At 38.3% G+C, this 14,285-nt stretch overlaps 3 protein-coding genes across 7 annotated transcripts in view; 2 read left to right on the plus strand and 1 right to left on the minus strand.

Annotated features, from left to right (window-relative positions):
- Positions 1–2,581, minus strand: part of LOC144646541 (serine/threonine/tyrosine-interacting-like protein 1) — a 52,647-nt gene extending 50,066 nt beyond the window's left edge. The window contains exons 1-3 of the mRNA XM_078506177.1: positions 2,397–2,581; positions 1,498–1,546; positions 324–385 (exon numbers count right to left, since the gene is read on the minus strand). Of these exons, the coding sequence (XP_078362303.1) occupies positions 324–385; positions 1,498–1,546; positions 2,397–2,456 (171 nt within the window). The 5' untranslated portion in view covers positions 2,457–2,581. The remainder of the gene's footprint in view (positions 1–323; positions 386–1,497; positions 1,547–2,396) is intronic.
- The window catches only part of LOC144646496 (uncharacterized), a 118,874-nt gene that overhangs the window by 97,918 nt on the left and 6,671 nt on the right, over positions 1–14,285 (plus strand). The window contains exon 1 of one of the 5 annotated variants that reach the window (XM_078506102.1): positions 10,874–11,089. The exons of the other annotated variants lie outside the window; for them this stretch is intronic. The gene's annotated coding sequence lies outside the window, so the exon portion shown is untranslated. Of the gene's footprint in view, positions 1–10,873; positions 11,090–14,285 lie in introns of those variants that run through there. 5 annotated transcript variants of the gene reach the window in all.
- The window catches only part of LOC144645840 (protein NLRC5-like), a 46,078-nt gene that overhangs the window by 24,091 nt on the left and 7,702 nt on the right, over positions 1–14,285 (plus strand). The window lies entirely within an intron of this gene.

Genomic DNA, 14,285 nt, shown 5'->3' on the forward strand with positions numbered 1-14,285 from the left:
GCGGCAGCAATTACCCAGAGAAGAATACCGCAAAATACTTTGTGTACACTGACATGTATGAGAAACCTCAGTGTGACTTGGTTAGTATGACGACATAATTTGCTGTAATAGTATATGAAGCACTTACCCAAATTTTTAGCGTTATAGCATTGTGTCTGCGCCTCGCACTGGACACAAAAAACTTCCATGTTTCTTACAGCTAATGGCACATTCTTACTAAAAAAGCAAACTAAGAACCTTTGTGTGTGACAAAGGGAATGGTACAAAATTGACCTCTGAAAATAATTTCATATAAAATTCAACAACTCAATGTACCAACTAACCCTTGGTGCAAATTTAGCTGTTATGATATGACTTTCATTGTAGTCCAGTCTTTGTCTTGTATCTGTAAAAGACAATAAAACAATACAGTAAAAACACACTTGTAAGAACCTACATGTAATTTTTCCAGGTTAGCCTAAACAGGTTCTTTAGGACAAAGGGTAATTAACACAATTTTTTGCTATTAATAGGTTCTTAATAGTATCTTATTTTCTGAAGAAAAACTTACTTTGTTGCTAATAGAATTTTTAATAATAATTTATTCCAAGAGCGTGCATTGGATATGAGATGGTAGATAGCCCGGTCGACGAGGATAAAATTCAAGAAACGAAACCAAAATGGTGACCTTACTTATACAGCTGTAAAGCTAATTTGCACATTCCTAAAGTGGAAATAGATAAAACGCAAAGTAATGCCATATCGACCACCCAGTTACGAAAGGGAAGCTATTTTCTCAACTAAAGTTGTGTCCCGGCGACCGGGCTGGAGTGTTCATGAGGGGAAATTTTCTTCCCGGATGCCGATATCTCAGTTGCAGAAACCGAGATGTCGGTAACCAGGCTCGCCAGGCCTTCTCATATGAACACATCGAAAATTTTACAGAGAAAATAGGAGCGAGCGGAGATCTTGGTAACTGGGCCAGCCCGGTCAACTGGGATCATACAAAGAGGCCCTTAGAAGACTTTTAGAGATTCCAGCATTTGTAGAATAGTAACTGTTCTTGGTTTACTTTATAATCTACTTCTCAGATGAACTGTGTAAATTATGGGTCAAAATTTTCATATTGCTGTCCTATCCACTTTAAAATTGTTCTACTGTCGCTGGAAAATTCCTATCATTGCTTTTTTGCATACAGTTTACAAATCAGTAATTAAATTGGGATTGTTGATGATCAAGGCATTTAATAAATAATTAGTAGAAGAGCAAATAAAAGTTTGATTAAAAGAATTTTTTTCTATTTTCTTCACTGGTAAGAAATGAATTCAAACAAGATCATTTTTTCAGCATAGTTGAAGTGTGCATTACTATCAACAACATTGGCGGTTAAGGTGATGCAGCATGCAGGGCTGCAGGAATTTCTGAAATTTGTTAAAACTGGCTGGGACAGCAATATTAAAATTCTGGAATATTCAACAGTTTAATTGATTTTCGTAATAAGTTACCTCTACAACTTACCTAAAAGAAGTAAATAATTGGGATCACTCAGCCTTGGGTACTGCCCTGCCTGGCGACATGAAGAAAAAACATTCAAGGTAACAAGAACTTAGAAACTTTGAGGTCCATTGGTATTATTAATTTAATAGTTGGAAATAATGAAGCTATGATGCACATACACACTGTACTTAATGCATGTGTGTACACTCCAACCTCCTGCACGGTAATAAGCTGTTACCTTACCAACTGAGCTAGAATTCATTCACTGGGATTGGCGATTATTATTTAATAAATATATTGTGAACAAAGGCTGTCGCAAAGCAGACCTCTCAACTATGTTTTAATACCTCAAAAAATGTCATCCATAAACTTTACTATTTCCTTAAAGTTTACTTCTGTATGCCATAAAATAAAATTCTACAGAGTAGAAGACTTACAAAATAAGCAAAACTTTAAACCTTAGAAAGGTCAACGCACAAAACAAGGAACCAGATCCTAGTGGATTTGATCAGCAAAAGTGTAGGGATACAAAGTACTGGATTGAACTATCATATTTCCAAATCATATTTCAATTCAATCGTACGGTCGGCCTTTCTGGTTTTCAGAAAATAAAAACATTTTCACTTTAATTCAGAAACACTTATTCATCTATAACTTGCAAACGTTACAGTTTACGAGCAGAACTCTGAGAACTCATGGACCCATCGGGGCCCAACTGTATTTTTATTCAGGCCATGCCAGACACAGCCTATATTCATATTATGTCAACTTTGCCATCTATTTTTTCTTTAAATGGTAATTACAACAAGCTGTTCATCATAAAGTTAGGAATTCGGCGAAATGAAGGTGGCCAGAGTATCACAATAAAGAATTTCGGCCGACAGACTAGTTTATACAAAACAGAGAGTGAAATTTCTTACCTGATTTAGAATATTATACACCTCTGTGCACTCTAATAGAATAGTCCCTGTTGACGACATCTACTTTGTTTGAAATGTTATTCAAAGTGATTTAAGCTTTGCTAAAACAGGCAAAAAACTTAAAAATTCTCAAGAGTCTAATGTCCAACATCCGCCATGTTTATTTTCCTTGCCATTGGTTTAGCCGCTGTACTAGTTGTAGCCCAGTAAAGTTATGCCAAGAGGTCAAAATGCTTGCAACAGAATTTTTCTTTTTACATTGTTTGCTTTTGAGGCATGTATGTTAACATACTAAAAGTCAACAAAAATCAACTCATGGGAAATACGTAAAAAATCCATGTATTGACGACTCCCTGCCTCGTCCCCAGGCGCCGATTGGCCGGACGTTGAGGCGGTAAGGCGGGAAAACAGGGAGCGCGGGGTTTGATGGTTAGGGAGCGAGCCGCGGAGCGCCTGGCAGATCTTGCATTCAATATGGCGGACCAAAATGTCATCAACCCTGAAATGTGTATTAAAAACAGCAAAAGAGCCGTCTATTTAGCATTTTTACAGCACAGAGCGCCTTGAACACATCTTTTATGAAAAATATTCTTATTAAGACGACGGACTTCACCACCATTTTCGCACGCTTCATGTCCCAGCTCAGCTTGAGAAGAGCCAGGAGGAGCATACGAGGCACTCTGAAGTTAAAAAAGCTTTAATCCTTTACGGCAAAGAGACGTTGAAATGTCTAATGACATTTTCCGAACTCCAAGAGAGACAGGTACTCATTTCCGTTTATCGAAGTTGTCTTGTAAATCCGAGTGTAAATGACAAGAAAATTAGTTATCCTTTCCATTATTGTTTTGTGTAGAATTCTTTTCGTAGAGCCCGAGAGTTAGTTGCCTTTTAGTTATTCCATGGACGCTCATTTAAGCCAGACGCGACAAAGATAATGCAACAACAGTATGAATCCATCGATACAAATAACAATTCATCTGTCTTTGGGATGTCATTTCTACTATCTCTGGTTTACTTCAATAAAATGTTAATTATCTGCTTATCAGTGATCAAGCACAACCTTTGATAGTTGTTTTATTAATTGAAAATAAAAATTACATTAAAAATGTTTGATATCATAACTGTAATTTTTTTCAATGCAATTTTTTTATTGATTGCCAGTAGGTGACTTTTTTCCCATGAAACCACAATTTTTTAAGGATAAATACACATTTTTTTGTTAAGCATTGTGGCAGTGAATCTGCCATTTATGCTGTGAATGCAACTGAGGCAACTAAATTGTTTGGAATGTACCTATGCCATGCCATGCAGGCTTTTAATTTGGGGGCAGGTGCAGAGAGCATTTCTGATGAATGTGACACTGTTTTCATGAAGTTTTTAGAATGGTTCATGTGCGGTATATGATTTAAGATCATCTTGAAATCTTGCTTTGTAAAAATGGAAAGATAATTTTTCTCATAAATATTTATGTATTAATATGCAAGGCTAGCATCTTTGGACATCCAAGGCCCACCATCATTCTATTCTAAATAACTATAGTAACAAACCCCTCTTAATTTTTTATCACTCTCCTGTAATTCTTTACTCTTTTAGCCACTGAAAAGAAATGTTTACTTTGTGCTTGCAAATTTGGTGTCTAAAGGCCTTTGTTATGCTCCCACTGACTTGATATTAACTAATTACAAAAGGAGCTGGGGTGAACTGTACATGGAGGGTTGAAGAGGGTAGTAAATCACTTTATAAAATCAATCAAGTTAATTTTCAGGAGAAGGCTAACTATTATGTCTAGATCATAATCAGATGAAGGGCACCACCAAGGAAATTCTCGTACAAACAGTAATCCTCAGATTATCTCATGCACAACTTATTTAAATTCACAGTAGGTTAAGGCCATGCAGGTAAAACCCTCCTGGCTAGATAACTTTTGCAAATTGAAGGGAAATGTCTGAATGGTTTTGCAAAATCAGTACTACTAAAAATATTTTTAAAAATGTAAAAAGGTATCTTTTTCTCTTACAACAGCCGTTGTCATGGGTATAAAGCAGCAGGGTAGGCAAAGCATACATTCAACATCTAAAGTGTTTTAATTGTTTTCCAAGACTGCTAGAGGCAGTGGGCTATTAGCAGACTGGGGAAAAAGTGGCAACTCCAGGTTTGCCGGTTTATTTATTTTAATCAAATTGAATATGGTTAGCCAGGAGTTGCCATGTTCACATGAAATGCATTTAAGAGTCAGTAACAAACCCTTTGATGTAAAATTGCCTGGCATCTCAATTTATTTTCCTACACTATCCCAGCCATAAACTCTTGGGCCGGCAAAAATGATTTAAGTTTTGCTGTCTGTCATAGTCCAGTGTTTTGTTACCCTTAGGAATAAAGGTTTGCCACACATTCTCTAAAAACACCTACTAAAAAACACTCCCTGTGACACTACAACTAGAAAAAACTATATTTTTTTTTGTTACAAGTTTGTCAAAGTCTTATCCTGCTTAAATCCTCAGTCCAAAAGAGTGACCAAAACCTTATTTCTCCTTACAGTATCAATGCATTATCAAGCAGTACAGTGACGAGAAACACAAATTAATCAGCGGAGAGTAATTTCGATATTAACACTTGAATCAGTAAAAAGAAATTTTGAGTAAGATCTGCCTCCTCTGGTCACTAACACATTAAGTGCTGAAATAAACAGAACTACGCAAAGTTGAAATTTCAATAATTGTACTTTCTGTCAAGAAAGGTAAATTATGAGGTTAACCTAGCTAGAATAAAATATCAGCACACATTATAATTGTTTATGTGTCATGTTCTCATAAGTTCTCCTACGTTGGACAACATTAGAGACATTTAGCATCAGGTTTTTTATGAGAAACCGCAAACCGCAAACCTGAGGATGTCACGTGACCACGGTCTTGCGGTCGCGTTTGCAGTTTGCAGTTCATGTTTGAACGGCAGGAAGGGCTTCTAGCGGTAAGTGATTTACGGCAAGGTTTTTTGCCATTACAAATTGTACAGCCTCACGTTTAAAGGCAATAAATAAGTTTCTTAACCTGTCTGCGGTGTTCTAGTTAACTTGTTGAACTTGAATCAAAAAATTATTCGGTTTTATAGGCAATGAAAGTGAAGCACTTCGACTTGACGAAAAACAACAAGGTGAGACGAAACACTTACTTCGAAGTCGAACGCCTTGCTAAAATTCGAAACCCTGGCAACCTGAAACTGCAAACGTCTAACCGCAAACTGCAGTTTGCGGTTTCCCAAAAAACACCTGAAGCTAAAGGTCTCTATTAATTTGATAAAACACTTGTTAGCACTTGAACGGCTCTCTCTGGAGCGCTGCTTATAGACTTAATAGCTGAAGTTTAACGGCCAAGAGGTACAAATAAAAGTATACCGAAATGTAAGGAAGCTAAACACTGCTCAGAAACGAATCAAACCAGCTCTGGCATCGATTGAAGCGAAACTTACCCTCAGTTCGAAGCTTATAAAGAAATTTAATTTTCTAACGACGGCAGAGATTCTTTACCCTCCGCCATTGACGATCTTCTCGCAATCAAAGTGGGATTTTCTCTGTTCAATCTTCTGCTCAGATTTCATACCATTTCTCCGGATAAATCGCTGATTTTGAGCTAGATTTCCCGCCAACATTAGATTAAAGCAAGGGGACCCCCGCTTTGCTGAAACCAGCCTCAGTGAACGCTGAAAAGAATCGGCTCGATAGAGCAACGAAAACGATCCGAAAGGCCGTCAAAATCCCCATGTTGACAGTACTAACTTCCACGTAGCTCCTAGTGTTGATTTCTTGACCGTTAAACTTGTTAAAAGCGCTAAAACGCCTTTTGACGAGAAACCGAACATTTTTGCCAAGAAACTGAACAGGATCTGCCAGGCGTCCGCTTCCCCGTCCGCATCAGGCCCAGAACGCCAAGCGAACCGTGCACGTCAGTCCCACAACACCAAGCGAACCGTGCACGACCAAGGACGAGGACGCCTGGGGACGAGGCAGGACGACTCCCATGTTTTTATGCTAATTAGCCATTGTAGACTGATGTGTCAAGGCATTTACCACTTTTAGTTATATTTAACATGTAAAAACAAGGACTGTTAAGTACAGTGTACATTTAAATTCTATCATGGACCGTTTTCCAACAAATATTCAACAAAAAAGTGTTATTTTCTAAAATTAACATTTTAATTTCATTAAAATGGTAATTTCTCAACCCAATGCTTGTCAGTAACTGGACTATCATATACCATCACCTGATTATCTATCAGTACCTTTCTAACTGTACAGTAACATCGGTGGAGCAGAGGGGGCAGGTAGATCTGTAGTCCCCCAGCCCCCCGGGGGTGTTACATGTATGCCGTGGGGGTAGCGTCTGCCTTGGTGTACAGCTACCAACCCCCTCCCCCCTCCCCCCCCCCCACACACACACACGCGCGCGCGCACGCGTTTAAAAACGCTCCGCCGCCTCAGCTGTGAAAATTAAGTCATAAGGCATCGACTGCTTCCCCGATGTCCTCTGTATCACTAGCTCGATCTGTCGGAAACAAGCACTTCCACGACACTCTCCACAGGCAGGTGAACAGTCAAGTCCGTGCTTTTTGGAACCGCATGGAGTCGTGTTACAATTCATCTTGCAGTTACATCTGATAACTCAGAGGAGAGTTTCAAGTGCAGGTGATATATCGGTCATTACCTGAATTAGAATACCATCAGTTTCTTTTCATCTTCAGTAACACGGTGGAAGCTCTTGATTTCCAGTCCGTAGTTGCACCTGGTAGTACACCGGAAGGTAATGAAATTTTGCTGCAGACGACGTTGGAGGCAATGTCTTCGCTTTAATTTTAGCAAAAACTTCGATATCGCAAGGCCTCCAAACTTCTTGTTTTTTCATCTCTTTCTTGAGTCTTACATCAACATCCTCTAATGAAGCCCTTGACTCTTCATCGAATCTGACATCAAACAGCTGCTTGTCTTATCAATATGTGTCTCTCGTTTTGTGTAATAAACTACTTGAATCACTGGTATAGACGACACGTTATCAGTGCAGCTTCCTTAGGCCGCAGCGTGTCCACTGTCGAAAATCCACATTTGATTGACTATGCTAGAGACACTAAACGCTTCCTGTTCTGAGCCCTGGTCTTCCTAGATATATACTCCTAGATTGTCAGTTTGTGGCATAGAAAAATTTGGGCAACGAACCTGAAGCGCGTCTGCAATAAGAACAATATTGAGTGCTTCGTCAAACCAAAAAATGACCCCTGCGAGTCTCGCTTGTGCCTTTCCACTTAGCATATTCTCCATAAATTGACCTATGCCGCCAAAGTATCTCATTTCTGTGTTTAGACTACTAATTCGTAACACCACAGACAATAAATATCTGCTTACTGGCTCATTTGTAATGAAAGTCTAAGCCTTTCACCACAAGAGCTGATCAAATGTTATCGCACGTGCTGTTTTCTTGCTTGATCAGATACAAAGAATAGGGTAGAATAAGTACAGCGGAACCCCACTTTACGGACACCCCGATATAACGGACAGTTTCGTAGGTCCCGACGAATACCTCATACATTTTCTCTTAAATAAACCCGCTTAATACGGACACTCGTTAATACAGACAACGGACACTTTTCCGTCTCCCGAGTAACAAACAGTCAAACATTGTCAACCCCGCTTTACGGACCGGCACTGTTTATCTGTGCACTGCCAATTTTCATTTTGGCCTGTCCCCTTTGTGTCCGTATTAACGGGGTTCTACTGTAATTGCTTTTCAAGCGCTAGGGTCATAATAAGATAAAGGCCGCTTAACCTTGGGATAGTTGTACTGTGATATTCAGTTTACGCTTCCTTCCTATTTTTATCAGGCGTTATAAAAAAGAATTACTTGAAATTAATAGCTTCATCTGAAGTTTGGATAAAGGCACTGGCGGGACGTGCTCGTGATCTGTCGTACATGAACTCTGCCCTACTAATCTTCTAGGAAACCGGTGTCGACTTTATACTCTATCGTCAGCTTCAACGCAAAACTGGAGCAAGCTAACATTATAAAGTGTATACTAACATTTATTAATATTTGTTATTTTGTTTTGGTTTTATCCTACCTTAGAACGTGATTGAATAAACCACCGTGATAGTTTTGTCTGGAATTGTCACGATTTGGACTGATAAATCGCTGGCGTCTTAATTTAGAAACAAAAATTCACGCTATTACCAACCTATCGAAACTGGCTTGTTAGAGAAGGAATTTAAAGGCTGAAATAAGGATTCACGCTTGCAGGGATTGTGTCTAGTTTCACGTGATTATCAGTTTAACTAAAGGACGAGTTGGTTTTCAATGATGACGTTTGTGTAACGTTGTTTCATTTCAGTTTAATCCTATCCAGACCGGGGGGGGCTTTTGAAGCACGCGGGCGGTGACTTTGAACTCTTATAACTTTTTTAAGATTCAAGCAAATGCTGCCAAACTTTTTGAGTTTTCCTAAAATTTATCTGGCAATAATTTGGTAGGGTTGGATGATGTATCAGGAACTTGAAATCGCCATGGCAACGGCATTTTGACAGGCATGTTTTCCCAAATTTGTAATTTTGCGTGTTTCTGTCAATAACAATTAACTTTAATGAATTATTTTACATTTTTACGGGTTTAAAGCACATTTCTATTGATTTTGAGTACTTTGCAGTAATTTTGGGTGGTTTTCCGGCATTTTAGAAAAATTTTGAAATCCAAGATGGCGGATCCAAGATGGCGGCTGTTTTGACACGTGATGTAGTTGTCACGTGATGTGACGTCACCATCCCACGTGACGTATACCAAATGAAAGATTTTCGGACATACAATACATAAGTTTCAATAAGTTTCATTGTAATTGCTTAAATATTCTGGAAGTTACCTCCTAGGGGGGGGGGGTTGGTGGGGGGGGGGGCTGCCGAACCCCCCGGTCTGAGAAGGTCCAAAGAGCTCCGTCTGAATAGGGTTAAATGTTGTCACACTTTGGAGTTTATTACATTTAAGGCCAAATGTTATTACATTTAGGAGTTTATTACATTTAAGGTCAGTTATTACATTTAGGTCTTCAACAAACGGGTTATAGTTATGCCATTTAGTTTACACTGTACTTTGCAGATGTGTAATATCAAAGTGCCCTGTAGAGCTTAAAAAATGATTTTAAAACTTCGTAACAGTAGTAGTAATAAAAGTTATAGTGATAGTAGTATTTCGTAGTGAGGATCTTCGATTAGCAAACCAAAGCATTTTTTGCCCTTCAAAAACACTTTTTAAACTTAGCTGTGATATAGCTAATTTGCATAAAACATGGCGTCTAAAGAGCAAAATGAGAGAGATCAAAAACTTTCATTTTTTCGTATTTCGCCTGGGTTGATTTTTGTTGACTTTTATTAAATATGTTTATCTAGAGTCCTCGACGAAAACGTCCTTGATAAAAAAAATTCTGTTGCAAGCATTTTGACCTCACGGTATCAAATCGCGTTAACTTTCCTGGACTATTGTTGACGCGCTGGATCAAAAAGTGGACGGCGATAATCGTAGGGGCGGGGCGAGTGATTCATTTAAGAAGGGGCGGGGGGGGGGGGGCGGGGGTTGTGGCTGTGTAAATTCAGTGCATGAATCAAACAATCAATCATCTTTATTTTCACTTTTGCCTAAATTAAAGGTAACGGTAACAGCAAATAAAATTATCAACGGAGTCCTCCAAACTAACCATGACCGGAACTCTCACAAAAGTCTATAAAACTGAAGTGCAATGAAGCCTAGATTTCACAAGTCGTGCAAGCAGGAGAAAGGGAAAATTTCGATCCTTGCGGTAAAGACAAGCACAAGGATTAAAATGCAATGCGCTTGTGATTATGTTTGCGTCAAAGCCATTTTCATATTTTCACGGTGAAATAAGATCTGTTATCTTTGCGCTCGTGCTTGGGTGGGAAAACCAAGCGGCTTATACATGTAATGGTATATTAAAGTAAGCTTAAGAAGACAAAAGTTTTATCAAAACATAAAAGCGAAATCAACAACAACCTTCAAAGATTAAACTCTTACAAATCGAGAAGAATGGAATTTTTGTAAGAACTGTACAATTAAAATAAACACAAAAAATAAAAAACAAACAAATATTTTCAATTATAAAACGGATCGGAGTGATCATCTGTGTACAAAAATCTCGCTTGCACTGGAAGGCGTCTTATCAATTCGCACTTTGGATTTTTCTGGCTCTGTCCCCTGTCTCAGAGGTCGTTTCATTTCTCAGGCACACTAATTTCAACCCACCACTGAACTCAACTAACGGTTTTTCTTGAAAATAATTATAACGCCATTTAATGGAAAAAAATAAACCAAACCCCGTTGTTAACTGACAAATTCTTGCAACTGTTTAGGAATAAGGCCCCAAGGTAATATTCCTTTTGACAAAAATATGCCCTTATGGCCTAGGGGAGGAGAAATGACAGAATCTTTGCGTGAGACGCGACACACAAAAATTATAGATTACTAACAAAAATGTGCCCTTATGGCCTAGGGGAGGAGTTTGCGCAAGGCCTCTTATATTACGGGAGATTGCAGATCATTCCTCTATAGATAAAAAATCCGCTCAGATACACAGTTCACTCAGCTCCTCACTCTCTATATCCGGTCCAAACACGCTACATATTGGGAACTGTTCTCTGAAATTCCTGAATGCAGGTTAGTTTCTACTTTTTAAAAACTTTTAGGGTTAACATGGATATATGGATGTTTTGTGATAATTTTTAACCCATCAAGAGATTTACGAATTTCATCAATAGAACAGTAAGCTTTATTTTATGGATAGGGTGGCAGTTTCTCGTTAGTAATGTTAAGTCTTCTAGCCAGCATTCTCGCCATAGTCGCTGTGTTTGCCCATTGCTATAAACGTGATTTTCCTACAGATCGAAAGTAGCCAGCTTCTTTAATACATTGTCCATCGCGATTGACAAGAACGGATTTCCAAAACAATCTATAGCATTTTACAGTCGAACAATAAAACCGATATCTCTTGGTATGCGCCGTCTCAGCTGGGCCAAGGTTTTGTATTTTCACATACAAATATGCAGAACGAGCTAATGTTTTCCGCAGCTCGCTTAACTTCGCGCGCTTCTCGCGTGATCGAAGCATCCCGAGATTTGCTAGTTTTCTCCCGCAGTCTATAAGCTAAACGAAGGGACTGCTCTCCTGTACATAACAGTCGGTGGAATGTTGCATAATTCTTTTCTACGTATTGTTTTCATTCATTTTTGTACCTTCGTGCTAGGGTAAATTAATTTTATGGCCAGTTAATCTCGCAGATGCATCAGGCAAGAAATGAAAATCAGTAAATAAATATGGCATCTGAAACAAGTAGATTCATATCTGGAAAAATGTATTCTTTAAGAGACGATAACATTTTTGCAACAAATCGCGAAACATGAGCGGAGAACTATATGAACATACCCGGCCAAACGTGTGACGCGAAGATTTTTACTCCAAAAAAAAAAGCGGTGAACAAGCGACAAATGTTTCGTCGAGCTAGCACACGCCGCGCGAGGAAAATACGTGTGATGCTCCCTTGCCATTTTTTCCTTCTTTCGAAAAAAGATACCCTATCTCAGACCAGGCTGTAAAATCGCACTTCTCAAAAGATGAGCGATAACAGTATAAGAACAGTTACTCGAGGGAGATGTACCTAATTACTGACCAGACTGCACACACTATTCCCTGCTGGTATTTATTTAATATCAACCCTAAATTGATAGACGTGCCAATTCTGAAATGTAGTCATGAATAGATTGTGCTAGTAAATTCAGGAAAAATTGGTTCACAATATAACCAAAAGTTGCTCAAATATCAAAAAGTTGCCACCAAAATTTAGAAAATTTGCTTGCTCTAGAGTCGTTTTGTTTAAGATAAATACTCAAAACGTGTTTGTTTGTTTGTTGCCATTTAAAACATTTTCATTAAATATTCTTACAATCATTAAAAGAGGCCAAAAAGCCATTGTTATATGAGAAATATAAATACTTTGTTGTAATCAATATATTCTTTAAACTCAACATAACTTCAATAATGAGATACGTATTTTCTAGTTAAAGTTCCTAACTAGTCAACCTTGCAAAGTTTACTTGGATGGGCATCATAATGTTTACTATAACCAAAGTTTAAATAAAATCCTTCGACATAAACGACTTTTTATGGTTTGGATCGGTTTTATATCAATTTGTTGCTCAAAAGTTGCCAAGGAAGGCAAAAGTTGCCCTAGGTTGCTGGTACTACAAAAAGTTGCTCAAAACGCTAAAAGTTCAAGTGCTCAAAAGTTGCCGAGCACAATCTATTTATGCCTACTGAAATGACAAGTTGTTCTTTATAGTTTTGGTTTTTGATCCTGAATGATATGTTTATTCGATTAATCTAGGCGTCAAACTGGCGCGCCGATTCCATTTTAAAACGTTCACCCTTAACCCGGCTTCAAACAAAACTGATCAGTTTCATCCACGCAATGATATCTATTACAGCGTCTAAACATACAAAAAGTCGAAAAAATCGTGGAATTTACAATTTATCCCAGAGAGTAAAGAAAGAAGAGTGGAGTCCAACTAAACATTTTCGGGGTGATTGTAAAACCTAATTATGCGGGCGTTGCTTGAATTACTTTTGTCCTCAATGATAGGTTTATTTATTTAAGAAGCCAACTGTTTATAATCCTGCCAACTGGCTGAACCTTTAACCTTCAGACAAACTTGATCAGTTTCATAGCACGGCACGCAATGTAGCCACGAAATTCCATCAGTAACGTGCTTCTACCATTCAAATTTTGGTCCGTTGCTGTTCAACTCAGTTGAAACCCGCCACTGAAATGTTCTCTAATTAGACCAAATCGTCCCCGATTATGGCTCCTGACCAAACCTGGTTGTTAACCGACAAATTCTTGCAACTGGTTTGGAATAAGATAACATTCCTATCCCTGGATACAAGACTTAATTCCCCACCCTTCAGTTTTGCACATTTTGTTATGGTGCGTTCGCAAGAAGACAATTCTTTGATTCGTGACAAATGCCGAACCAGGCCAAACAAATATGTGCCTAGGGGAGGGGAAATCACAGAATTTTTGCGTGAGGCCTCCGCTGACCTTTAAATGTCAAAGATATATATTCTTCAAATACAGCCCTGATACGCCATTCACAAATTTTAGTCTCTACTCCAAATCGATCCAAAACTCTTTGATTCTGTTTCTTTTTTTTAAAACATTAGGTTTTAACAAGGATATACGGTAGTTATAATCTAAGCTAATCTAGCTAATGTCTTATTTTAGCTTCAATGGCACAGTAATTGTTCGCCGCATAAATTGGCAAAACCGCAACTCCAGTCGTACCATTTCTTTCGAGTATAAAGGTTGGATTTTCTATATCTAGCCAGCATTCTCTTCTAGCGATCAGTCACATTCGCTTTGCATGTTATTTTACGAATCAAGCGAAGGGAAAAAGCTTTACATTATGGCCGAACGCTTTGGAATGCTTCCAAAGACTGCGACTACGACGAAATTCACAGACGCTGGTCATTTGTGTTAGTATATTCAGTTTGTCCTAATCATTGTTACTCGTCTTACTCATCAACATCAATTTAGTGTAATCAACATCTTTGCCCAGAAAAGAAACTATTGCATAAAGATCGTTATTTTTCCAGCTAGTGGCATAATTTCATCATTGCAAAAACTTTTCTTTAGCTTGATATTTGACGGAACAATGTTACTCTGTGTTTCACATTTAAGCCGACTGTTATGGGCAGAAACTTTGCAAAACTGCCGAAAATTCATACGTTGGTCATTTATGATCAATCTTGGCTTCTAAGATAAAGTACTAGAAAATGTGGCTTAAAGTACTTGTGAAAA

Source organism: Oculina patagonica, chromosome 3, assembly GCF_052425735.1.
Source record: "Oculina patagonica isolate OP01 chromosome 3, crgOcupat, whole genome shotgun sequence".
Classification (NCBI taxonomy): domain Eukaryota; kingdom Metazoa; phylum Cnidaria; class Anthozoa; order Scleractinia; family Oculinidae; genus Oculina; species Oculina patagonica.